General features: G+C 56.1%; 9 protein-coding genes across 9 annotated transcripts; 4 read left to right on the plus strand and 5 right to left on the minus strand.

Moving 5' to 3' along the window:
* The first annotated feature begins 1,330 nt into the window (after positions 1 to 1,330).
* On the plus strand, positions 1,331 to 5,048 carry BZA05DRAFT_123790 (uncharacterized protein). Its single transcript, XM_051478716.1, has 6 exons — positions 1,331 to 1,461; positions 1,520 to 1,642; positions 1,725 to 1,839; positions 1,916 to 2,039; positions 2,112 to 2,473; positions 2,530 to 5,048. The coding sequence occupies exons 2-6, from the start codon at positions 1,520 to 1,522 to the stop codon at positions 4,941 to 4,943; spliced, it is 3,138 nt and encodes a 1,045-aa protein (XP_051337280.1). The 5' UTR covers positions 1,331 to 1,461; the 3' UTR covers positions 4,944 to 5,048.
* An 89-nt stretch (positions 5,049 to 5,137) lies between these two features.
* BZA05DRAFT_446959 (uncharacterized protein) lies at positions 5,138 to 5,837 on the minus strand (the record flags this gene model as incomplete). Its single annotated transcript, XM_051487122.1, has 4 exons — positions 5,138 to 5,237; positions 5,359 to 5,460; positions 5,514 to 5,654; positions 5,719 to 5,837. 4 exons carry the CDS (start codon positions 5,835 to 5,837, stop codon positions 5,138 to 5,140), a joined length of 462 nt encoding a protein of 153 aa, XP_051337281.1.
* A 721-nt stretch (positions 5,838 to 6,558) lies between these two features.
* Positions 6,559 to 8,130, plus strand: BZA05DRAFT_404926 (uncharacterized protein). Its single transcript, XM_051484366.1, has 3 exons — positions 6,559 to 7,042; positions 7,138 to 7,434; positions 7,535 to 8,130. The coding sequence occupies exons 1-3, from the start codon at positions 6,779 to 6,781 to the stop codon at positions 7,712 to 7,714; spliced, it is 741 nt and encodes a 246-aa protein (XP_051337282.1). The 5' UTR covers positions 6,559 to 6,778; the 3' UTR covers positions 7,715 to 8,130.
* A 1,598-nt stretch (positions 8,131 to 9,728) lies between these two features.
* BZA05DRAFT_123889 (uncharacterized protein) lies at positions 9,729 to 10,511 on the plus strand. The gene has a single exon (XM_051478719.1). It carries the CDS (start codon positions 9,804 to 9,806, stop codon positions 10,407 to 10,409), a length of 606 nt encoding a protein of 201 aa, XP_051337283.1. The 5' UTR covers positions 9,729 to 9,803; the 3' UTR covers positions 10,410 to 10,511.
* A 604-nt stretch (positions 10,512 to 11,115) lies between these two features.
* On the plus strand, positions 11,116 to 12,335 carry BZA05DRAFT_123873 (class I glutamine amidotransferase-like protein). The gene is made up of 2 exons (XM_051478717.1): positions 11,116 to 11,714; positions 11,789 to 12,335. Exons 1-2 carry the CDS (start codon positions 11,256 to 11,258, stop codon positions 12,230 to 12,232), a joined length of 903 nt encoding a protein of 300 aa, XP_051337284.1. The 5' UTR covers positions 11,116 to 11,255; the 3' UTR covers positions 12,233 to 12,335.
* Position 12,336: 1 nt separating this feature from the next.
* BZA05DRAFT_123874 (uncharacterized protein) lies at positions 12,337 to 12,891 on the minus strand. The gene has a single exon (XM_051478718.1). It carries the CDS (start codon positions 12,804 to 12,806, stop codon positions 12,519 to 12,521), a length of 288 nt encoding a protein of 95 aa, XP_051337285.1. The 5' UTR covers positions 12,807 to 12,891; the 3' UTR covers positions 12,337 to 12,518.
* An 84-nt stretch (positions 12,892 to 12,975) lies between these two features.
* On the minus strand, positions 12,976 to 15,097 carry BZA05DRAFT_340843 (transcription-silencing protein Clr2-domain-containing protein; the record flags this gene model as incomplete). Its single annotated transcript, XM_051480984.1, has 2 exons — positions 12,976 to 14,751; positions 14,807 to 15,097. The coding sequence occupies 2 exons, from the start codon at positions 15,095 to 15,097 to the stop codon at positions 12,976 to 12,978; spliced, it is 2,067 nt and encodes a 688-aa protein (XP_051337286.1).
* A 1,001-nt stretch (positions 15,098 to 16,098) lies between these two features.
* Positions 16,099 to 17,120, minus strand: BZA05DRAFT_446963 (3-hydroxyisobutyrate dehydrogenase; the record flags this gene model as incomplete). The annotated part of the gene is made up of 2 exons (XM_051487123.1): positions 16,099 to 16,809; positions 16,875 to 17,120. The coding sequence occupies 2 exons, from the start codon at positions 17,118 to 17,120 to the stop codon at positions 16,099 to 16,101; spliced, it is 957 nt and encodes a 318-aa protein (XP_051337287.1).
* Positions 17,121 to 18,474: 1,354 nt separating this feature from the next.
* Positions 18,475 to 20,640, minus strand: BZA05DRAFT_123963 (uncharacterized protein). The gene is made up of 6 exons (XM_051478720.1): positions 20,453 to 20,640; positions 20,070 to 20,274; positions 19,744 to 19,871; positions 19,603 to 19,621; positions 18,729 to 19,517; positions 18,475 to 18,676 (listed from the first exon to the last, which is right to left on the minus strand). The coding sequence occupies exons 1-6, from the start codon at positions 20,523 to 20,525 to the stop codon at positions 18,652 to 18,654; spliced, it is 1,239 nt and encodes a 412-aa protein (XP_051337288.1). The 5' UTR covers positions 20,526 to 20,640; the 3' UTR covers positions 18,475 to 18,651.
* Positions 20,641 to 21,774: the final 1,134 nt, after the last annotated feature.

Below are 21,774 nucleotides of genomic sequence, written 5' to 3' on the forward strand. Positions count from 1 at the left end.
CTAGTGGATGAGGAGGTCCAGTGCTGGCCAGGCCGGCCTAACTACTCTAGAGTAGGCCGTTGGTGTGGCTGGGCTGCTGGGTTAGACGAGTGGCTGATACCTTGGCGATTCCCATCCATCATACCGTAGCACTCGATTCTCCGAACTTTCTTTAATTGATCACGATGATCCCGAGCAGTACCGGTAATGGGTCTCGGAGTTGCCGAGCTTGCTTAGCCACTGACTTGTTCTACGCGGGCCGGGTGGTCCGGTTCCACCGCACACGGCACACCGAACGGAGAAAGCGGTACGGCTGCCGAAGGACTGGCCCAGACTGCCACCAAACAGCTGCACGGGGCTCAGCAGTACTCTCTAACTTGCCGACGGCTGTCCCTACTTGTCTCGTCCGAATGAACGTGCACTTTCATTTCTCCAAGCAGTCCTGCGACTGCTTTTTCTCTCTTCTTTTTCTTCTTTTCTTTCGCGGTGGTCATGGCCCCCGACCATCTGCAAACGATCTTTTGGGCCGTCCCGTTCGTGGCCAGCTTAGGGCATAGCAGCCCGGCACCTGCATAGCAGCCAAGAGATGTCTCTCCTTCGGGCCACCGTCCCCAAAGGATGCTGCTAGCAAATACCTCCGAGGCCCGTATTACTCACCGCCAAAGCGTGGTGGGCCCCACCGGGGTTTTCCCAACTCCTGGCCGCTAGCGACTTGGCAGAACCCACTGGGAACTGTGTGGGGAAGTCCCTGGCGCCACGATCTTGTGCCCGTCCGGCCATATGTGACGGAGATATAGAGCACCTAGTTCACCGTGTGTAACCCCGTTCTCATGTCTTGGCCCGGAACACCGCTTCCCACGTGCGGTGCAAATCGATGGGCTCGCTCCCTCGTCAGTGGTCACCGCGCGATGCCGAGAGATTTTCCCTATGCTATCTACTACTACGTGCATCCCCGGCCTGATTGGCTCCGCCGCCAGTGGATCATGCTCCCAGGCTCCAGCTCCATACATACCCTGCATTCCGATTCATCCATCTCGATAGCTGTGCTCCCTCCTGAAGATTCGTCTGCACCCGTCGGACGTATGCTCCGCGAGCTGGATCACCTCCTTGCCTCGCCTACCGCCTCCCCCGATCTACCGCCCCGCCACCGTAACCCTTCCCTGTACAATTTAAAGAGGCTATCCCAGCGTGTCTGTGCGTGGTGCGTCCATCTGCTCTAGAGTAAGTAGCCTCTAGCCCACCGGACAATTATATTCTCCATTGTTGCTCGCGAAATCCCATCCCATCCCATCCCCATGATCCATCTGTAATCTCTTCTGCTCCCCATTCCCATCCGTCCACTTTGCTACCCGCAACTTACTGCCTGTGTCGCTGTTTCATACTCGTGACGCCATTCTTCTTCTCTTCCCCGACGCCTTCCCCCCACCCTCCCGCTCAGAGATCTACTCGGCGCTGAAAGCCCCCTCTCCCCTTCATGACGACGTCTCTCTCGCCAAATCCCACCGTGCCTTCCGATCCGCTCACTATCGATCTCCTCCAGATGCCTTCCACCCCCCTCCTCGCTACAAATGCTGCCGCCGACGCAGCGAGAGCAGCAGTGTCCGCTTCAAAAGAGAGGGGAAGACCCAGCGAGAAGACAAGGCTCGATGCCGCCGTCATCAATGTATGCTTGCTTGCTTAGCTGCCGCTGAATCGCATCATACGTATGTTGCCAACTGACATGGGCTTTGTGTCACCTTCTCTAGGTATACGGAAACCAGATAGTCTCCAAACGGAGCGTCGAAAGACTTTATGCGCGGGAAAACGAACACCGATTTCTCCGTCATTTTGTCAAGAAACCTCAGCGCCGGTCACCAACCGGCAAGTTCACCACCAGCTTAGCAGCGGGAATCCACATTTGAAACGGACGTGAGGCTTACGGTCGTTTGACGGGTAGTGAACCGGGGCTATTGGTTGCGAATGCAAGCGGTGGAATATGTAGTGGATTCGTTTCTCAATGAAGAGCTACCGCCCATAGCCGTGCCGAAGAGGAAGGTTGTGGTCAACCTGGGCTGTGGATAGTCTGTCGTCCTTTCCGTGTGCTGCTGCCAAGCGACCGGCGACTGGCGATCTCGATTCCTGACGTTGTGCAGTGATCCATTACCTTTCCGCTGCCTATCGATGGATAAAGCGAATGCGGAGGTCCTGTATGTTGATATCGACTTCCCGGCCCTGATCACCGACAAGGTCGCCGTCATAGCCCAGACTCCCGAGCTGCACGACTTCCTCTCGGAACGACAACATCACCCAACCCCGGTGGACCATGTGCACTACCAGAGCACACAATATCTGGCGCTTGGGTGCGATCTGCGCGATCTCGACACCATCCGGAGGCTCTTCGAAGCTCACAGGCTGGTGGATGCCGCAGTATTCTTCACGGCGGAGGTCTCCCTCACGTTTATGGCCCGCGAGGCCGTCGACGCACTCATCCAGTGGGCCGCAACGCTACCCGACGGTAATCCGGAAGGTCCTCACCTATCTGTTTCCCTAACTAACACACCATCGTCTCAGCACGTTTTTCCGTCCTGGAGCAGATAATTCCAGCAGGACCACATCACCCGTTTGCACGGACCATGCTCAAATACTTCGAAACACTCCAGACTCCGTTGAACTCGGTAATCGCGTACCCGCGATTGACGGACCAGATCCGCCGCTATTCGTCCCGAGGGTGGAATTCGGTTGATGTTTGCGATCTTCTTGCGTTCTGGAGTAACCGCATCCGCCGCTCCGAATGGGAGCGCATCGAGTCGGTGGGTGACGGATTCGACGAGTGGGAAGAGCTGTATTGCTTTGCCCAGCACTATTTCATCTTGTACGCACATAACGGCAGCAATCCACACACCCCCTTTCACGGCCCAGGGCACCACTGGAATGGCGGCGGAGAGTACCGGCGGTACCCTCCGAGGGGCCGGGGAATGGACGACATCAAGGGCCCAGAAGATCACCCTACGGGATTTACGGCGGAGTTTACGGCGGCCCGCGGTCTAAAACGGAGATTTGGTGCGGCGGCAGCGGTTGGTCCCGACAGTTTGGTCTTTCATGGCGGGCAAGGGCCCACCTCTAGGCTAGGGACATCAGTTTGTATTACGCATTCCGACGACGACATTGGACTGCACGGGAAGGGTCCCGGTGTGAGAATGTGCCACACGATGACGACCCTGCCCAACGGCAAAGTATTACTGGTCGGAGGACGAACTTCGCCGGACAAGCCGATGAAGGATGCCTGGCTGTTCACTGGTGGAGTCTGGACGAGGGTGGATGATATTCCAGTAGCCAGATATCGGCATGTTGCTACTGCGGTCGATGGTGATAGGATATTGGTGTATGGAGGACGAGGGGAAGGAAGAAAAGTTCTGGCGGACTGGCTGCTGTGGTCCGAAGGCCAGGGCTGGAGAACAATACAGGCTGTCGGTTCCGCCTTACCCACACCACGATTCTCTTCTGGCATATGTTGGACGGATCGGAGATATGGTGCTCTTGGCGGTGGTTTGGATGCACACGGAGAAGTCTTGGACGACATGTGGAGATTAGAGCTCCACGAGACTGACGACGGAACGGAGACGATCAAGCCATATTGGAGCATGGTCAACATACTGTCGACACGGAATCTCTGGAAACGGTTCGGGGGGCAGATGTTATACACCGGTCATGGCCGCATATTGTATGTGGGCGGCATCAGCGGCTGCGGATTGATGAGAAGCGAAAACGAGATATTGGAGGTGGATTGCAACCGTGTCACAGTCTCCGCAATCTACGCACCGTTTCCAAAAGAGACCTCGCCGTTCCTCATAGGCCATTCGGTCGTTTGTCTCCGGGAACGGGTGGTTATATGTGGCGGAGGTGGCTCGTGCTTCAAGTTCGGTCCCTATACCAACGACGGAATATGGACCCTGTCGGACAGCGAGAAGTACGATACATGGAAGTTCCTTGAAGAAGGCAGGGGGTTGGATATTCCACGAGACCTTGACACGCCGATGGTGGACTCATTCGAGGGGCCCGTCGAGGTTGATGGTCCACCGCCTCGGATCGTCGATGTCAAGAGGATCAGAATCGACTCGGACGAAGACTTCAAGAAGGTTGTAGCAGCAGGAGAGCCCGCGCTCCTCGAAGGAGTCGATATCGGTTCCTGCGTCACCTCTTGGTCACCAGACTACCTCAAGGCTGCGTTGGGGGCGGACCGCACAGTTGTGGTTCATGTGGCCGAGTCATATGTGTCGTTTCAACCCAAAAACTTCAAATACGAGAAAGCCCCATTTGGGGAGTTTATTGACGCCGCATTTACTCCCGTTCCCCACGCACGCCTGTACTTCCGCTCGTTATCTGTTGGCAATCCGACCTCGGCACCAGCCAGCTTCGTTGAGGACTTCCCGGAACTCGCACCTGACTTCGTCCTCCCACCGTCGCTCGCGCTCGCCATGGAGCGACATTTCAGTTCCACACTCCGCATTTTCAGTGCCGATGTTGGAATGTGGTTGCACTACGACGCGATGCCCAACCTGCTGTGCCACATATCGGGCCGCAAGGCGTTCAGACTATACCCACCGGGCGACGTGAGCAAGCTGTCGTTCTCGCACGGCTCCACCACGTCCTCCATCTCAGACATCTTCGCCTACAAGTCGCCGCCAGGCACCACACAGTACGATGTCGAGCTGGCCCCCGGAGACGTCCTCTACATCCCCCCGTTCTGGATGCGCGCTGCGAAACCAATCACGCCCTGTGTCAGTATCGATCTCTTCTTTAGGGGATTTGATGGCGCTGCGTACACCCATGGCAGAGATGTGTATCAAAATAGAGATGTGACGGTCTATGAGAAGGGCAGGAAGAAGATTCATGGCATCGTCGCTGATTTTAAGGATCTGCCGAGGGATATGCGGAAGTTCTATCTGAGCAGGTTGGTGGAGGAGTTGAAGGATAGCGATAGTTAGGGGGGGGGGGGGATGTATTGGTGGTATGGGTTTATGTAATTGGTGTATCTGGCTGGAGTTCTTTTTTTTTCTCTTTCGGACATGATATGTAATACTACATGATAGGGAAGATGTATTCCCTCACCCTCTCACCCTCTCACCCTCTCACCCTCTCACTCGAGCTCTCTCACTCGAGCTCTCTCACTCGAGCTCTCTCACTCGAGCTGTGCATCATGTCCCCAGTTCTTGAGCGACTTGTAGCTCTTGCTCTCGGTATTCTGCTTTGCGGCCTCTTCCTGCGCAAGGTGCCGCTTGCTGCCCATTCCCACCGGCCACCGAACCGACTGTCAGCCAGCACTCCGCCGCGAGAAACTTCAAACCTGCTGCTGGTATGGAAGGGAGGGAGGGGAGGGAGGGGGGGAAGGGAGGGACAGACCAGTAGGACACTACCTTCCGCATATGCGCGATATCGTCTTCGCCATATTTGCTGGGGTCTCTGGAGGGGTTGCGCTGAAGGATGTCGACGATGTGGCGGCCGCTGCGGAGGTCGACTGTGGTTAGTTTCTGGAAAGACTGAGGAGAAGGACCGACCACTTGGGGACTTGCCTCTCGTGCCCGACCGTCTCGCCGTCGCCGTCGCCGTCCTTATGCCAGCCTGCGCCCGTCGAGGCGGACGTGTGCAGCCACTGCTCCAGCGCGGCGGGGGTCATGTTGACTAGGTCGTTGAATTCGCTATTCGCAGTCAATTCTATGGTTTCCGGACAAGATTGGGAATGGGAATGGGGGGAGACCGTACGAGATCACCGTGGATTTGTCTTTAACCATGCTGAAGAGGGTGTTGCTGAACGGGAGGTGCGGGTGCGTGCTGAAAAGGCGGCGGAGCATAATAGAGCTATATAAGAGAACGGTGGGCATTGCGGGCGGTTGGGCCGCGGGATATATACGCTCTAAGAATATGAACGTCATGCAATGGTAATAGATAGTCGGTGCACGCCGCGGTCAAGCAAGGGAGCACGGTGATCTCATCGGTGTCGGCTTCGGGAAGGGTCCGCGGGATCGGCATGGAATTGTGAGTGCTGGGGGGTGACTCGCTTGTTAATGGGGGCGCCGGAGGGTGAAACGAGGTTTGGCGGACAGTCTTCTAGAGTAGTGAGAGACCTCCGCCGGGTATGTACGGGCAACTGGTGAGACTGTTTGAATTGACTACATAGAAAGCAACAAGAAAAGAAAGCAGCCTGTGTTCTTCAGCCTTCAGCCTTCGGGCCGAACAACCTCAAAGTACCTCTGCGGTGTTGATCATGATGTCTGCGGTGGTGATAATGTCTGATGTCTCGTGTGTTATGTCTCGTCTCTTCGACGAGCCACGACAGACTGACCGACCAAACGAACATATGTAAAAGTAGCATCAGAGCACAGTTCAACATTGAGGTGACCGCATCGGGCCTGGCTCTCCCGAGCCCCACAGTACCGTATGTGACGATTTCTACGCACCCCTGTGATGGGCATTTTCACGTGCGTGTAGAGTACGTAGTAGAGTACCGTACCGCCGCAGTGTGGCTTCGAGCCCAGAAGCTGGTGCGTGTATAGTATGCAGTGCACTCCCGAGCTAAACCCTGCAGAATGCCAACGCATCTACTGCAGCTCCCCCACCTCCGCACCCCTCCACGGTCAAAAGTGAGTTGAGTTGAACCGGGCCCCAAAGCATGGCCGCCCTACCACAGCACACCGCCACTCCCACTACCACTACCAGTACCAGTACCAGTACCAACGCTTAACCACTCCCCGTCCCCTCCCCCACCTCCCCCCTCCCCCCCCACCAACCAACCACCACCACCACAACTCCAGCACAGCCAGCAATGACAGACTCAATCCAGCGCGTCCTCTTCGTCGCGCCCAAAGTCCACATCTACGCCGTGCCGCCGCTGGCCTCGAATCAAGGCTACAAGGCCGCGCAATGGAACGTCGACAACGAGCGCGCCCGCATCTTTACCGCGCGCATACGGGTGATGGAGACTGCCACTGTCGCCCCGGACGCCGAAGACGACGAGGAGACCGTGCGCACAGATGTCCGCCTCGAGGATCCCAAGACGGGCGATCTGTTCGCGAATTGTCCCTACGAGGTGCGCCACCCCTCCCCGCCCCTCCCCCGCCCCGTCCCCCGCCGCCCGAGCTCAACCGCCGAAGAGCGTCACTAACAATGATGTGTGTGTGGCAGGGCTCATTCTGCGTCGAGCAAGTCGTGGACTCCTCACGGTTCTTTGCGATCCGGGTCGTCGACAGAGCGCGGAAGGCGATTCTGGGCATTGGTTTTGAGGACCGCAGCGATGCGTTCGACTTTGGCGTTGCGCTGCAGGAGGTGCGCAGACATATGGATGCCGCGGCGGCCGCGGCGAGTAATGGCAAGGGAAAGGGAATGGGTGCAAATGGCGCGGATAATGGGGCGCGGGACAAGCCCGCGGAGAAGGTTGATTATAGCCTCAAGGAGGGGGAGACTATTAGTATTACTATCGGGGTACTTATTCATTCTTTGGGTGGTGAGAGGGGGGTGAGGCGGAGGTGGACTACGGATTGACGGATTGACGGACGGACTGGCTGACTGACCGCGTGCGTAGAATAAGGGCCGCCGCAGAGCTCCCTCTGCGAATAATACTAGCAATCAAGGCCTGCCGCTACCGTTCCTACCACCCCCGCCGAGCGCCGAAGATATCAAGCGGCGGCAGAGCAGGAACTTGACAGAGGAGCCGCCAACAGCAATGGGCTTCGACGACGATGCGTTTGGCGATTTCGTGTAGGAGAGCACGTATGGCTACTGCTGTTTCTTTCCTGCATATATATAAACAGCTCATTCTCTCTCACTCTCTCTTAGAAATCGGTCGTCAAATGCGGTATGTACCTACGTTATGTTTTTCTTTTCTTTTCTTTTTCATTGCACACCATGGACTGGAATTCTCGACACGAAGAAAACCGGTCAACCGGAGAGCAGAAATGGTGGGGGGAAGGGTTCCTTGAGGATTTGGTTGGGGCGTTTCGCGTTTTTGCTGCTTTTGCTGCTTTTTGTGCTTTTGTGCTTTTTGCGCCGTTGGTCGCTGTCATGATGGTACGGCTTCTTTGAAATATTCCTTCACATGCTACCATGTATGTATGCAGCTGCCTTTCAGTGTATTGGTTGGAATTCCACTACCTACTCGGAATGAGAACTGCACAGTTTACATTACATATGGAGATGCTGCATTGCTGCATAGGAGGTATGGGGCATCGGATTCCCTGGTCCTGGTGACCGTGGTTCGTGGTTCACGGAGAACCAGGCTCGAGGCTCGAGTCATCTGCCCGTCCATGTCTGAAAGACCGCCCGCCAGAAATGTCGAAGAACATCAAACCTCTACTACTACAGCCTATTCCTTCAGTTCAAGTATGCTTGTCTGGCTGACTGGAGAATCCGCGGGCCTGGGGCCATCAATGATCAAGCCTCTTTCGTTGGGCATGCAAGGCTCAAGCCGCTTTGCACATGCAGCTTACAAGCCACCTGCCGTCACTCATCAACCGGATCCGCTGCGACGGCGAAGGTATTTGCACATCGTCTCGGCGGTTGGGGATGGCATGTTCGAGTGATCCGTTATGAAGCGATCCCACCGTTAAAGCAGAAGTGTGAGCCCTTGGTTAGGTATGCCAATGATCTTGCCAGGTAACAATGCAGCTATTGCAGAAAACGCACTGCCTATGATCATACCGAGGTCTGGTTTCTACGTCGTCCCGCTGACGCTTTGGTCAGCCCAGAAATCCACCGCCTTTTACGGCATACGGTATTGGCCTCAGATTCCTTACTATACCTAGGTCTACATGTTCCCCATCCATCATCCATCTAGGTCCTCAATCTTCGAGAAATCCTTCTCCTACTAGTACCAGTAGCCCTGCTAAGGGCCCACTGCACTTGCAACCAAGGTTCAAACCACGTGTGTACCCACGGCGAGGGTTGATACGGCGAGTGGGGCATCTTCTAAAGTGCTGGGATGAATGTACTCTATCCAACTTATGGGTAGTCGAGCAGACTTTTGGGCGGATCTTTGGTCGAAGCGGACGGAATACCTATAGCAAACTTATAGATACAACTTAACTGACTCCTTGTCTGTGGAACGGTTGTGGTATGGTTATGGCATATCAATCATGATATCCTTCAATCAAGTCCCCTCGTTTCGGCAGCGGTAGGTAGTAGTCACCCACCTCTCTTGTACATAGTGATATTTCAGATAGTTGTACAGCACTCCATTCTCGCAATACACTTGTAGCTACCGGTATAGTAAACCCTCAATTCAGTACATATCAAGATTTCCATAGTCCCGGATGAAGATCCAGGACGTCTTACATACCGCGCTTTTTCGATCGGCTGGAATTTTCCGTGCAAGCAGGTACTCAGGTATCGTCCGAGAGAATGGAAATGTCAGCTGACGGATACCTACCGTCCTGACATGACAAGCCCTCTTTCCAACCGCCAGTGTGAGCAGTTAAACAGTTAAACTACTTACCTGATACCTAACTGGTACCTAGGCTACAAATCACACGCAAACTGCACCGCTTGAAGATCTGACGCCTGAGAACCCAACTGAACTGCCTACATAGCACATACAATCTACCCGCGAACTGAACCAGTTCGTTGGCTCCACCCAGTTAAACTAGGTACCAGGTACCAAGTACATACTTATGTAACTGCTGGAGGATCTGGAGAGGATACCCAACCTCGAAGCCAAGGCGCTAGCGTTTACGTGATGCACCGCAGAGGTTGCGTATGTGTGTATGGATGAAGAATCCAGGCTCCAGCGGGGCGTGAAGAACGATGATCATGTTCATTTGCGGGCATGTACTTTTCCTAGGTACTCGTATGCATGTATGAGTATTTCTTCGCCCCTCCTCCTCCTCGTCCTTCATCCGTTTCTTCATCCGCTCCATCCCACCGTGGGACCCTTCGAGTACCCAACCATCTCCGGAGTCTACATAGAAGGAATTTCTGATATATCAGATGTGTATTCCTTCATCTGTAGGTTTCCCCAGCCCAACGCTCGCGATCAGAACGTATCCGTACCCAAAACCCTGCGTCCCACACATCACCACCTGCCCCGCTACCGATGGAAAATTTATACGCAGAGAGAATGGCGCATAAACCTGTTCTCTAGTTATTCACCATTTAATCTGCGTCCTTCGATCCTTCGGAATCCGAATCCCTCGACCGACACAGCCCGATTCCCCCGGATCGGTCGGCCGGCCAGTCGTTCGCTGACTGTCTCGGCGTCAAGCCTGGTCTTTCTCACATTTTTCTCCTCATTTTTGTGGGGGTTATTAATAACACGGATGACATGTCGATTCTCCGGTGTCCAGTGTCCACCCCCACCCCCACCCCGCCCAGCGCCCGCCCCGCCCGCCCCAAGCGAAAAAGCTTATTGTACGAACTCATCACGTTCTTCCGCAGTTGTCCGCATCGGGATAAAATGCCCGTGAGATCTGGACGCTCCGCCGCACATCTCGGGTCGCGCCGATTGGGTCGGCGACCTGAAGATCTAGATTCCGCGAAGCCTGACTGGCGGGTGTGAGGGGTGGAGTCGGTGGGGGCTGGAAGTTGAGAGATCAGACGAACCGTTCGCAAAGAAGAGAGATCCGGCGACGGCGGAGTCGTGATTGGTTTGATGTGATGATTGAGACACCTAAACACCTAAAAGCACAGAAGCACAACGACGGTCGTACGAGATTGCGATTGAGATGACTGACCCATGACAGCTTCTAGAAGTTTTGGGCTGCATCCAATCCAATCCAAAAGCTTTAGCTTTAGCGGAAGAAGCTTCCTCAACTTTCAGGGCTGAGGGAAACGGAAACGGTGCTAACCTCATGGAGCAATGGCTCGTGAGACCACTGACCAGACCTGGCACCGCTGATCGCCCCAACGATACGTTGCGTCTCACTGAAGGAAGGAATCTAGATTCGACGCACACGTCAGACATAGAACGTTTTCCGTCAAATCGATGAGGGAGAGACATGTCGACCACCGATTTCTCTGTTCTCGTCTCCATGGATCCCAGATACGAAAGTTCCGGTCCTTCAAACAGGCTTCCAGCGGGTCCTCTCCCTGCCCTGCCAAGGCCCGCTTGTGGCCAGGTCGCTGATTTGAAGGGGAGCTGCCGAGCTATGTATGCTAACTAGTACCGGGCTTGATAAGCATGGAGTCATAGCAAGCTGTCGAGACCCGGGAACCCAACCTCCACCTCAGCACATCTCTTCAACCTTTCCGCCACAGCAGCAGCAACAACAATACCTACACCAACACTAACACTCACACTACCAACAACCACAATGTCCCGGCAACTCAGCATCGCGATAATCGAAGCGGACGTGCCTTTGGCAGGCACCGCCCAGCGTCACGGCAGCTACGGGGGGGTATTCAGTTCAGTGCTCAACCAAGCAGCGCACACCCTGATCCCGCCTGTCTCCCTCTCTCTCTCATACCACGCCATTTCCGTGGGGGGCACCTTCCCCAGCACATCCGCGCTCGCCCAGCTCGACGGCATAATCATCACCGGCTCGCGAGCGAGCGCCTTCGACGACACGCCGTGGATCGTGGAACTGGTGGCGTTCGTCCGCGACGTGCTGCACCACCACAAAAAAGTCAAGGTCGTCGGCGTCTGCTTCGGCCACCAGATCATTGCGCGCGCCCTTGGCGTGCAGGTCCGCCGCGGCGATGGGTGGGAGGCCAGTGTGTCAAACGTGCATATGACGCACGCTGGGAGGGAGATCTTTGGGCGGGATGTGTTGGTGCGCTACCCCCTCCGCCCCCGCCCCCGCTCTTACTGTCTACGACCACAACTGCTAACAGCCAGCGGTCCCAGAGCATCAACCAAATGCACCGCGACATTGTCACCGCGCTTCCCAGGGGCGCCGTGAACCTGGGCAGCAGCTCGCGCTGCGCGATCCAGGGGATGTTCGACGAAGCGCGGGGACGGTACATCAGCGTGCAGGGGCACCCGGAGTTCACGCCCGAGATCGTGGCGGAGATATTGACGGTGCGGCGGGACGCGGGTATATTCTCCATGGCGGAGTGGCAGGAGATGATGGCGCGGCTGAAGAATGGACATCACGGCACTGAAATTGCCGCCGTTTTCCTCATGTTCCTGTTGGGAGAGTTGAAGGGGATGGTTAAGGACGGGAACGCGGTCAAGGCGGCCGTGAGGGAGGCTAGTGCGGTGAAGACGATGGTCGAGGAGTGTAATGCCGTGAAGACGATGGAGGAGGAGTGCACTGGGGGGAAGTTGGTGAATGGGACGAAGGCGTAGACGCTGGCGAGGACTGATACAGAGTGCATATACCATTAGAAGGCGACGATAGAGTCCATAAAAATGTTGGGTTAATATGCAATAGAAAATATAGGAGGTTATTTATCTTGCTCGTGCCAGTGAAACGATCAATTGCGTGTTTCGCCACTGCCATTGCCATTTCGTCCCAAAAATCCGTATCCCGCGAAACACCATGAACCTTTCCCACTTGCACGGCATTACAAAGATCCGTATCCGTTCCGTCTCATCTGGGTACTCTACATACAATCCCCAATCACTTCCACTATCATACTTTCGAGGCTCCACCCCCCCCTTCGCAACTTACACCATCCCATCCCGTCTCCCCCAGAGCACATGGCAAGTGAGTGGGCCAGGCCTCACACCCAGCGGATGATATCATAAAAACAAAATCCCGAACCCCTATAATGAAATCCACAGCACAAGCCGCAGGCACAAGCCACAAGAGGCGATAAACAAGAATGCCCCAGACAGACAGACAGACAGACAGACAGACAGACAGACAGAAGAGAAGAAAACGAAAACGCCCTGATAAAAAAAAGGTAAACCGCATCATCTAACATTGCTCCCGGAACCCCTGAAGAAAAAGAAACACACACACACACACAGAGAAGAAAACAACCAGGAAAAAATGCATTTTAACTCTCCGAAAACCGGGCGAGCATCAACATTGTATAGCACGTGCTCGCTGTTCTCGATCCTCCATCCATCCAGCAATTAACTGACTAGAGGCCGCCATAAAAGTCGCCGTCGTTGTTAAGGAAGCTAGCCGCATCCTCACCCATGCGCTTCATGAACTCTTCGTCGACGGAGTCGTGGTCGGCCAGGAACTCCATGCCCTCGTTATCGTCGCCGGTGAGGTCGATGATGGGGGAGGCGGGGTTGATCGAGTGGGCGTGCATATTCTGCACAGCCGGATTCGGCAGCTGCTCAGCGGAAGCCAGACCGAGCGACTGCATATTATTCTCGATAGCCATGCTTTCCTGAAGGAGCGGCGTGAACACGACAGCACTGGGGATAGCCTTGTGAAACGCCTGGTGGCGGTGCTCATAGCGGCGATATCCGAGCAGCGAGCCACTGCCTCCCGTGCCCATCTCGTTCATCTTCGAACCGGTCTCGTCCCACTCCTGGAGCGAGAGGCCGCGGGTCTCGACCAGCTTCTGGAACCGCTCGTGGCCCTGCATGATCCGGAACAGACTCGAGCCGGGGTACCAGCGGCCCTTGATGTCTTCGAGCTTGACGGTGAGGTGCCGCGCAACGAGCGTGTACGTCCAGTACGGCGCTTCCGGACTGGCGATGACGAATCTGCTCCGAGCAGAAAGGTCGGCGCCGACGGCGGCGGGGAGCTCCGCCGGTGGCGGCATCAGCTGGCTGTGGCTCTCGAGCCGGTACACGTCTCCGGTCACTATCACGCCCGTCTGGCGAGTGCGCACGCCGGCCGGGGCGGTGGGCGTCGTGTCTTGGATCGAGACCACGACCATGATCTCGCGGCCGGAGACGACCTCGAGATTGCTAGTTCTACTAGCCTTGAGACGGACGGCATCGCCGATCCAGAAGCGTTCGGCGCCGTAGTACGTACCCGCGTAGTGGTTCTGGTTGGTAAGTTTATCAATCAGTGAAAACGAGATATCGACATCTCGGGACTTGATGATACTAGCATCAACCTCGACCGAGCCGGAATGGGCCTCCTGCTGCCAAGGTAGATTCTCGTAGTCCACTTTTCCGCCGCGATCCAAGTTCGGGTTCGTAATTGGCGGGGTGCTCCAGGCGACCCAGGGACGGAGTCTAATCGACGAAATATCGGTATGTGGCTGGGTTTGCTCGCACAGCAGTGCTGAATGCAGCGGCTGGATTTTGTAATGGCTGTCGGCTAAGGCCGGCACCTCCACGACAACTCCGATAGCCCAGTGCGGGTGCATCTGGAACCACACCATCTCGCCGAAACGGTAGATGTCAAGCCCGGGGAAATGCAGGTCGTGCTCCCTCTCCAAGCGAGTCGGGCTCGTCATAAGGCTATTCACTAGCATCATCGGCCGAACGGGCGGATGTGGTGCGGCATACGGCATTGCCGCGGGGGGTCCGGGCCCTGGCACTGGCGCCTGGACAGGCATGGGCGACTGCACAGGCATGGGCGACTGCACAAGCACTGGCGACTGGACGGCCGCAGCGGAAGCCGCAGCGGCAGCCGCGGCGGCGGCTGCGGCCCGGCGTGTGGTCGGGACAGCTTGCTTGCGAAGCACCGGAGAGGGGACGGCCGGAGGAATCGCCGGGGGCACAAAAGCTGGCGGCGACGGTCCCTGGAGAAGTGCCTGTGGCGGCGGCAGCGGCGGCGGTCCACCCTTGCAGGCGCCGCATGAGCAATTGGCGGGATTGAGCGTTGTATCGAGCGCCAGCCACTTGACGTGCGGGAGGAAATCCGCGGGCGACCGGTACCGTTTGCGCGGACCCTTGGGGTGGCCGTAGAGGTAGGTGTCGCGCCTCGTCTTTGCGTTCTCGCCAACCTAAATCCGTCAGCACCGATCACTGGTTGCAGCAGTGGACAGGCAGATAGCATACCGTGATCTTCACCTGCTCGTAGAGCCTGTACCCCTTCGGCAACGCCACGAAGAAGAACTTTGTCCCCTCCCTAAATGCTTTCTTGTGGGCCTCATCCGTCGATGCCTCCATCAGCACGCCCTCGGCCAGGAACTTGAGCCACTCCAGGCTCTTCCTCTCGTTCTGCCCAATGGGCCGCATGTAGCATTGGCCGCCCTTCTCGTCCGGCGCGTCATCGAACATATCCGGCGTCGGCCCATTGTCCCCCTCCTGCCAAACCTCCGTACCATCCGAACGGTTGATTTGGAGCATCTGCACCCGGGGAGTCGCTCCCGTACCACCGCCGTTGCTGATAGCGCCGGCAGCTCGTTTCGGGGGCTGGGAACTGACGACCGTGGTCGTCTTGCGTTTGGGCATGTCGGGTGTTGATATTGCGGGTGGTGGTTGTGCGAGGAGTCCAGAAGGTGAAGTCATGTTTGCTAAAGCGGCCGTTTGAGGCGCTGAACCTAAGTGGTTGAGTCGGTGGGGGTTATTTGCGAAGATGTGATGTCGACGGATGAGACGTCGTAAATGGATTTGCGATCGACGGGGGCGCACCGTGAAGGTATGATGTCGCCGCGTGAGTCGTCGTGAATGGATTCGCGATGGACGGATACGGCACGGTGGCTAGTTACCTGTTCAGCGACGCGTCGCCAAACCGTGGCAAGCTAGTAATTACTACACAGAGCACAATTAGAAGCTTGGCGAGCCGTGCACAAGAAGCACTAGTACCTCTTGTTAGAAGTGTTGACAAGATATCGTGAAATGCGTCAATCACAGTCAGTGAGGCGTGGGATCAGGTCGGTGATGCCATCCATAATCAACACGAAAAGTGTCAAGACTTCTCGGGTGCTTAGCGTGCATGACAGGGTTCTCGCGAGGTTCACTGATTATCACCATGAATCTCGGCTTCGGAGGCGCCACGGAGAACTTTCGACCGTCTATCTCGTTCATTCTTGCTGCTGTGGAGCATATTGAATGCCCAAACTCGTAGCGATAGGAAAGCCTTTGAAGTGTAAACCGAGGTCTGATGCCACCAGATACTTGTGAGGAATTAAGCTTCTGGGCAAATGTCAAGGCTCCTGTGCGGTGATTGCACCTCTGAGGTGTACCATATGCGCAGTATGGCTGATCTCTAAAAAAGGACTTAGATATTGAGCCATATCCATCTCGTATCGCTCCCTATCTGCAAGCCAAACCGGCAACCCCATTGTCCAGCCCGGCCACAACGTGAGCAAACTGGTATCTCCATTCCTCTACACATACAAACCTCATCACTTCGCCTCCTTCAACCACTTATACACCACGGAAAAGTCCTTCACCCCCTCCTTCTCCACGACCTGTTGATACACCCCTTCCGCCCTCTCCGCCATCTCCAGTCTTGCGCCACTCTCCTGCGCCGCCTTCACCGCCAACCTGAGATCCTTCAGCATAAGCGGTGTCCCAAATCCCCCCGCAAATCCCTTCGCCTCATTATCGACCGGATTATTAACCTCGCTCGCCCAGCACCTGCCACTGGACGAGTTAATAACCTGCTTGAGCACTTTACTGTCCAGCCCCAGCTTCAGGCCGAGATTCATCGCCTCCGCAACCGCAATATTGCTAATCGCCAGGACGTAATTATTCGCGAGCTTCCCCGCGAGCCCGGCACCGGGCTTGCCACAGTGCAGTATGCGGCTGCCCATGTGCGCCAGCACCCCCTCGACCCTTTCCAGCAGCTCGGGCGGGCAGCCGACGAGGAAGGCGAGTGTACCCGCCGACGCACCGACTACGCCCCCGGAAACGGGGGCATCGACGAATGCGCCCGCGATGGCGGGGGAGGCGACGAGCCGCGAAGTCGACAACGACGTGCGGATGTCGATGGTTGAGGAGTCGACGAAGAGGCGTTGGGCGCCGGAGGGGGGAGGGGGCGGGTTCGATGCGGCGATCGCAGAGAATACCGAAGCGACGTGCGAGGGCTCTGGAAGCATCGTGATCACGGTTTCCTAGGGGGTGTCAGCTATCTTCCTCTTCCTCCTCGAGGCCGGCGAATGGAATGGCGGGGACCAACGCTGCAAGCTACCGCTTCCGCTACACTCTCGGCCACCTCGACGCCGCTCGTGAATTCGCCCGCGAACGCGGCGGTGGCGGACGTGTTCACGTCGTAGACGTAGACGGTGTCGTCCTTTGGCAGCTTCTGCCGCAGGTTCCGCGCCATCGGCAGGCCCATCTTCCCCAAGCCGATGAAGCCGTACGTAGCTTCTCTACGCACCGTGGATGAAAACGTGCGGCGGAAGAGGAGGTGGTGGATTGGCATTGTGACGAGTAACCAACAGGAGGATGGCGAGCTGACTTGACTGCAGCAGCAGCTATGGCAATGGCAGTGGGAATGCACCTTCAAACGCCGCATGTGGCCGAGCACAACCGAAGTAGTGTGTTACATCCCCGGACTCCGGAGGATGGAGCTTCCCCGCGAACGAGCAGTTCGGGAGTAGCCGAGCAGAGTAGTCAGATTGTGGAGGATATAGATCCCTGACCCGAAGGCCGGATTAGAGGGCTTTAGTCCCATTTTCGTGGGGACATCCAATGGCTCCTTCATGTGAATCAAGTTGCCTCAAACTTTGCCCATCACCGAGAGCGGTGGTGTTGTGGCCGTATACCCCCGCCTCTCCCGCCCCTCCGTTCCCCCGCCCATGGCTCCCTTCCTCCCGTCCATCCTCACTCCCTCTGAACACAACATATGCCGCAACCCATCTCCGCTTACATACATCATACCGGTACATAGATGAGAACTTCCCATCGGCCATCAGCCATCGGGAATCCCCACTCTATATAGATACCGTATGTACCTTGCCTTCACACCTCCAGAGGCGAGCGAATCGGCCTTCTCGCCTTCTCGCCTCCTCACAGAGTCGCAGCTGCATGGCGTATAAACAACTCTATGATGTACGGTGGTACATACCTCATACCTGGGATGAGAGCGGGTCTGGAGTCTGGAGCTGTGGGGTACAGTACTCTACAGTATCTACAGGGTTTGTTTACATACCTACGTCACGGGACTGGAGAACGAGATGGCTGTGACATGTGTTTGTGACATGTGTGGAGCATCTATGATAACTCGCTTGATGCCCCAGAAATCTTGACAACCTATGTGGGTATGGAGAGTAGTCGATCGCGCTTGAATCTTGATCAACCACATTCATGACGCCACCCCCACACTTCCGGTATGTATGGTAGGTACATAGCTCCCATTCCCTTCAGCGATAGATTGCTCCTCCAAGCCATCATAGCTAATCCATGCAGCTATGTAACCGGCCACAATTCGTCCATCACTTCGAACGTCTCCCTACGGTACCGGTATCAGGCATTCGAGACTTCATTGCCATTGCCATTGCCATTGCCAACGTAGAACCATACAGCATACAGCATACAGCCGGAGCAGGAGCAGAAGTAGAGATATATGTAGTGCCTATAATGAGAACCGAGAGGATCATACAACAAACCAAAACCAATAGAACCAAAAAAAAACAGCACAATAAATCTGCCACCAGAAACGACCGAAAAGAGTCTTCCCCATCACCGAAAAAAAAGAGACGCACATCCAATCACCCCCCTCTGACGCCTTCAGAAAGAGTCACAAAAACAAGTTAAAAGGAATATAAAAGATTCGCAAAAACAACTAACCGTAGCAAAGCACGACGAGGTCCAAGGGAAAAAAGGAAAACAATCTGCCATCCACATGCTCACTTGATACAGGCATCGCGTGGCCCAACGGATGGATGTTCAGGTGTGCTTGAACACCCCCGTGGGCTCTACGCTTTTCGATTCCCCTCGTTCTCGGTGCACCCTTACAGCACATAAGGGAGTAGAGCCCTGTACGGGATTAGTCATTTTCCGTGCCAGGCGGAGATATGCGGAGACGTACCCAATGGCCAGGGTGGCCGACAGTCCAAGCAGCGCCCTGTTCTTGACCTTCTCTCGCCTGAGCTGGTCCTCGAGCACCTTTGTGCGCTTGGCTTTCCGCTCCTTGGATTCCTCATCGTCCTCCTCGGACTGGTCCTGCTCCTCGGCATCCTCGATGTCCTCCATCTTCCGCTTGATGACCGGCGTGAATTCGCCGTCAACAATCCGCGCCTCGGCAACCATGGCCCGCGCCTTCTCGATCATGTCCTCGGTGGACTCGAAGGACGGGGGCTCGCCGGCCGGAAGTTCCACTTTGACGTGGGTAATCTTCGTTTCACCATCGTCGGTCGTCTGGACCTCCTCGTCCACTTCCACCTTGAACGTGGCTACCTCCCTCTTGACCGGCGTCGTTACGCTCGGCCCGTTTTCGACGGCGTCCGCGAGGGCTGTGGAAGCAAGAATAATGGGCGCTGTAGAAGCGAGAACAGTGGACTCGGTGGTGACCGTCTTGGTCTCTTCCGTCTCCAAAATCGCACCCATCTCTTTCTTCAACGGGCTGTCCTTAGAAGATGCCACCTTCGACGCGCGGGACTTGCGTGGGGTCATGATTCGCTTTCCGGGAGACATTGATCGCGTGGATCGTCTGCGCGTGCCGGCGGATGGAGGTGCGGTCGATGAGGCAACTGATCCGGCGTCGGATTCGGCCTGTCGGAAGAAAGGCGGCGGTGGGGTGATGGTGCGCTTGCGGTGGTCGGATGGGACAACGGGTTCGTTATCAAGGAGAGCTTCGATCCAAGGCTTGACTCCGTATCTGCAGGATTCTATTAGTGCTCCGCTTTTTCTTATTCTATTTTCACCTCTTCGGTGTTGCTTTCGGGTGTAAGGCGATTGCGTACTCTTCGGCCAAAATCAATGCTGTCGAAAAGTTATTAGTCGAAAGTTCATGGAGTGTTCACAAGATGAAGGATGAGGGAAGAAAGAAGGGGGTGTAGCGGTGGTAGCGGTGGTGGTAGTGGGGAATGACGCATGCGACTCACCATCAACGGGATCTACCCAAAGGTTCCCTGCGGTTTCGATCTTGGAAGTGTTAGGAAAGTGGGCCTTGACGAACTGCTTCTCGGCCTCCTCTTCAGCCTTTTTAGCCCACGGGAACGATGCTTTGAACCTAAATTTCAACACAGGGTGTCAATTTCTCCTTTCTTCTTTGCCAAAATATCGACCCCAAACGACCCCAGTCCAGATCCAGAAATCATCGGGAAGGGTTGGCCGGAAATTTGTTTTTCTGCGACGCCGCGAGGCCGAGAACCCGAGCCACAAATTGGACGGACTGGGGGAGAGGAGGGAGAGAGCGGAAGAGACTGACATTCCAGTTGAACTGATGAAGCCGTCCTTGCTCCTGCGCATCAAAAAGTACGACTCGGGAGCGCCAGCCCCAAAGAGCTCTTGACCCTCCAGGTTCTGAGGAAGCGACACGCGCAGGTGCACATAGCTGAACGGGCCACTGTTGCTGGTAGCCTTCTCTCCGAGGTTCGTCTGGCCGAGGCGACGATTCTCAACGAGTTCATTGACTGCGCGCGCGACGGAACATTCATCGTCAGCAAGGAAGCGCCACGAGTCGAAGCGAGTGATGACGCCATGTCGTCACGAATGTTCACAGATGCGCGCGCACGCGCTGTGTCTCCTCGGTCGCCAAACCGGGTAGCGGACCAGGGGGGTTGTAGGTGAGGGAGGAGAAGGGCCACGTACACGATGGAGGGCTCTTCAGCACTGGGTTCGGGCGCGCCGGTAGGACGCGGGCGGCGGTGGATGCTAAACGCATAGTTCTGTCGACAGATGATCGGGGTAGGGGAGAGTGAGCGATGCGCGTCTGGTCGGGTTCGGGCGCTTTTTTTTTCTTCGCGATGGGCGATGATGGGTCAGAGCGGACGGGTTATGTTGGGACCGAAGCGGCGGGAATATAGAGGGTAGGATGTGGATGGGGCGAGAAGCAAGAAGTAAAGAAGAGAGGGAAGTATTCCAGTGATGATAGTGGGTAAATGGTAGCGGATAATGTGGAATGGATGGAGAGTGTGGAGTAGTCAGGGTAGCGTGAGTCCTGGGACCTGGAAACGTCGGGAGTTCAGCTTTGGGGTTAGGATTGTGCGCTTTCTGGCAGTGGGGAGAGGGGGGGTTGAGGATGTAGCTCGATGTAGGTTGGTTGGCAGCTGGTTGGGGTTGGGAGAAAAGGTTTATGCAGACCGGAGGAGTTGCAGAGGGTTTGGGGGACGGGCAATGGGGGACGGGTCTAGCCAGATAGACAGGGTCCTTGAGCAGTGGAACGTGTGCGTGCGTGAGTGCTGTGTTGTTCCGTTCTATTCACCTTCCCTCCGCTGCGTTGTATGCTTCGGGAGCGATTGCCTATTGGTCTCTGCGCGGACAAGTGGGGGTGGGAGCGGTGAGTGAGAAGTGGAGGATATCGTGGGCAGCGGAGAGATTCTTCACAGCGGTCTGTTGACGGGTTCTGCTGGAGTGCTGCTGTCCAGTTTCTCCCGCCAATTTCCGCACTCTACTTGCGGGGCGGGCGGGAAAGTAAGGGCGTAGTTTCGGTCACGGGGTCCAAGAACAACAACAATGACCGTTGCCGGGGCAACCACTGCATCTCGAGCACCATACACACAGCGAGGTACCCGTGCTCTGGACTCCGGCTGGGATAGGCACTCCCATGCAGCTAGACCCATTGCTGGGTACATGTTATCCAATGCAACCCCTCGTTCCCCGCTTCTCGCTCGTCACGACAACGGCCGCTCTGGATTGCTGAGAACCCTTAGGCCTGACGACTGACGACCCGCCCAGCCCGAATCGTGCTATCTCCTCGATCGTCGACCAAAGTAAGCAGGTACACACAGAGCGACAGGTCGGAGGGCACATGCCCACGCACCAGAGGCTTCTGCGATCGCGATGAAAGCGGAGTGCCTTGCCCGCAACGCGGATGGCACCGCTGTCTAAGCAGGCGGGCGTTTGAGTTGTAGATAGTAGAGATACTAGAGATACTGCTATTATCACTAGAGCGCTCTGTAGATGCAGCTACC

The sequence above is a fragment of the Tricharina praecox genome (assembly GCF_024521635.1).
Source record: "Tricharina praecox strain CBS 144465 chromosome Unknown BZA05scaffold_21, whole genome shotgun sequence".
Taxonomy (NCBI): Eukaryota; Fungi; Ascomycota; class Pezizomycetes; order Pezizales; family Pyronemataceae; genus Tricharina; species Tricharina praecox.

Bases quoted from the DNA above. Each gene is read 5' to 3' on its own strand.
- BZA05DRAFT_123790 (XM_051478716.1), top strand. From the start codon at position 1,520: ATGCCTTCCACCCCCCTCCTCGCTACAAATGCTGCCGCCGACGCAGCG. The intron at 1,643-1,724 runs GTATGCTTGCTT...CACCTTCTCTAG, and splicing joins TCGATGCCGCCGTCATCAAT to GTATACGGAAACCAGATAGT. The intron at 1,840-1,915 runs GCAAGTTCACCA...TTTGACGGGTAG, and splicing joins TCAGCGCCGGTCACCAACCG to TGAACCGGGGCTATTGGTTG.
- BZA05DRAFT_404926 (XM_051484366.1), top strand. From the start codon at position 6,779: ATGACAGACTCAATCCAGCGCGTCCTCTTCGTCGCGCCCAAAGTCCAC. The intron at 7,043-7,137 runs GTGCGCCACCCC...TGTGTGTGGCAG, and splicing joins TCGCGAATTGTCCCTACGAG to GGCTCATTCTGCGTCGAGCA. The intron at 7,435-7,534 runs GTACTTATTCAT...CCGCGTGCGTAG, and splicing joins CTATTAGTATTACTATCGGG to AATAAGGGCCGCCGCAGAGC.
- BZA05DRAFT_123889 (XM_051478719.1), top strand. From the start codon at position 9,804: ATGAGTATTTCTTCGCCCCTCCTCCTCCTCGTCCTTCATCCGTTTCTT.
- BZA05DRAFT_123873 (XM_051478717.1), top strand. From the start codon at position 11,256: ATGTCCCGGCAACTCAGCATCGCGATAATCGAAGCGGACGTGCCTTTG. The intron at 11,715-11,788 runs GTGCGCTACCCC...CAGCGGTCCCAG, and splicing joins TCTTTGGGCGGGATGTGTTG to AGCATCAACCAAATGCACCG.
- BZA05DRAFT_123874 (XM_051478718.1), bottom strand. From the start codon at position 12,806: ATGATGCGGTTTACCTTTTTTTTATCAGGGCGTTTTCGTTTTCTTCTC.
- BZA05DRAFT_123963 (XM_051478720.1), bottom strand. From the start codon at position 20,525: ATGCGTTTAGCATCCACCGCCGCCCGCGTCCTACCGGCGCGCCCGAAC. The intron at 20,275-20,452 runs GTACGTGGCCCT...TCGCGCGCGCAG, and splicing joins GCTGAAGAGCCCTCCATCGT to TCAATGAACTCGTTGAGAAT. The intron at 18,677-18,728 runs GTACGTCTCCGC...AATCCCGTACAG, and splicing joins TCGGCCACCCTGGCCATTGG to GGCTCTACTCCCTTATGTGC.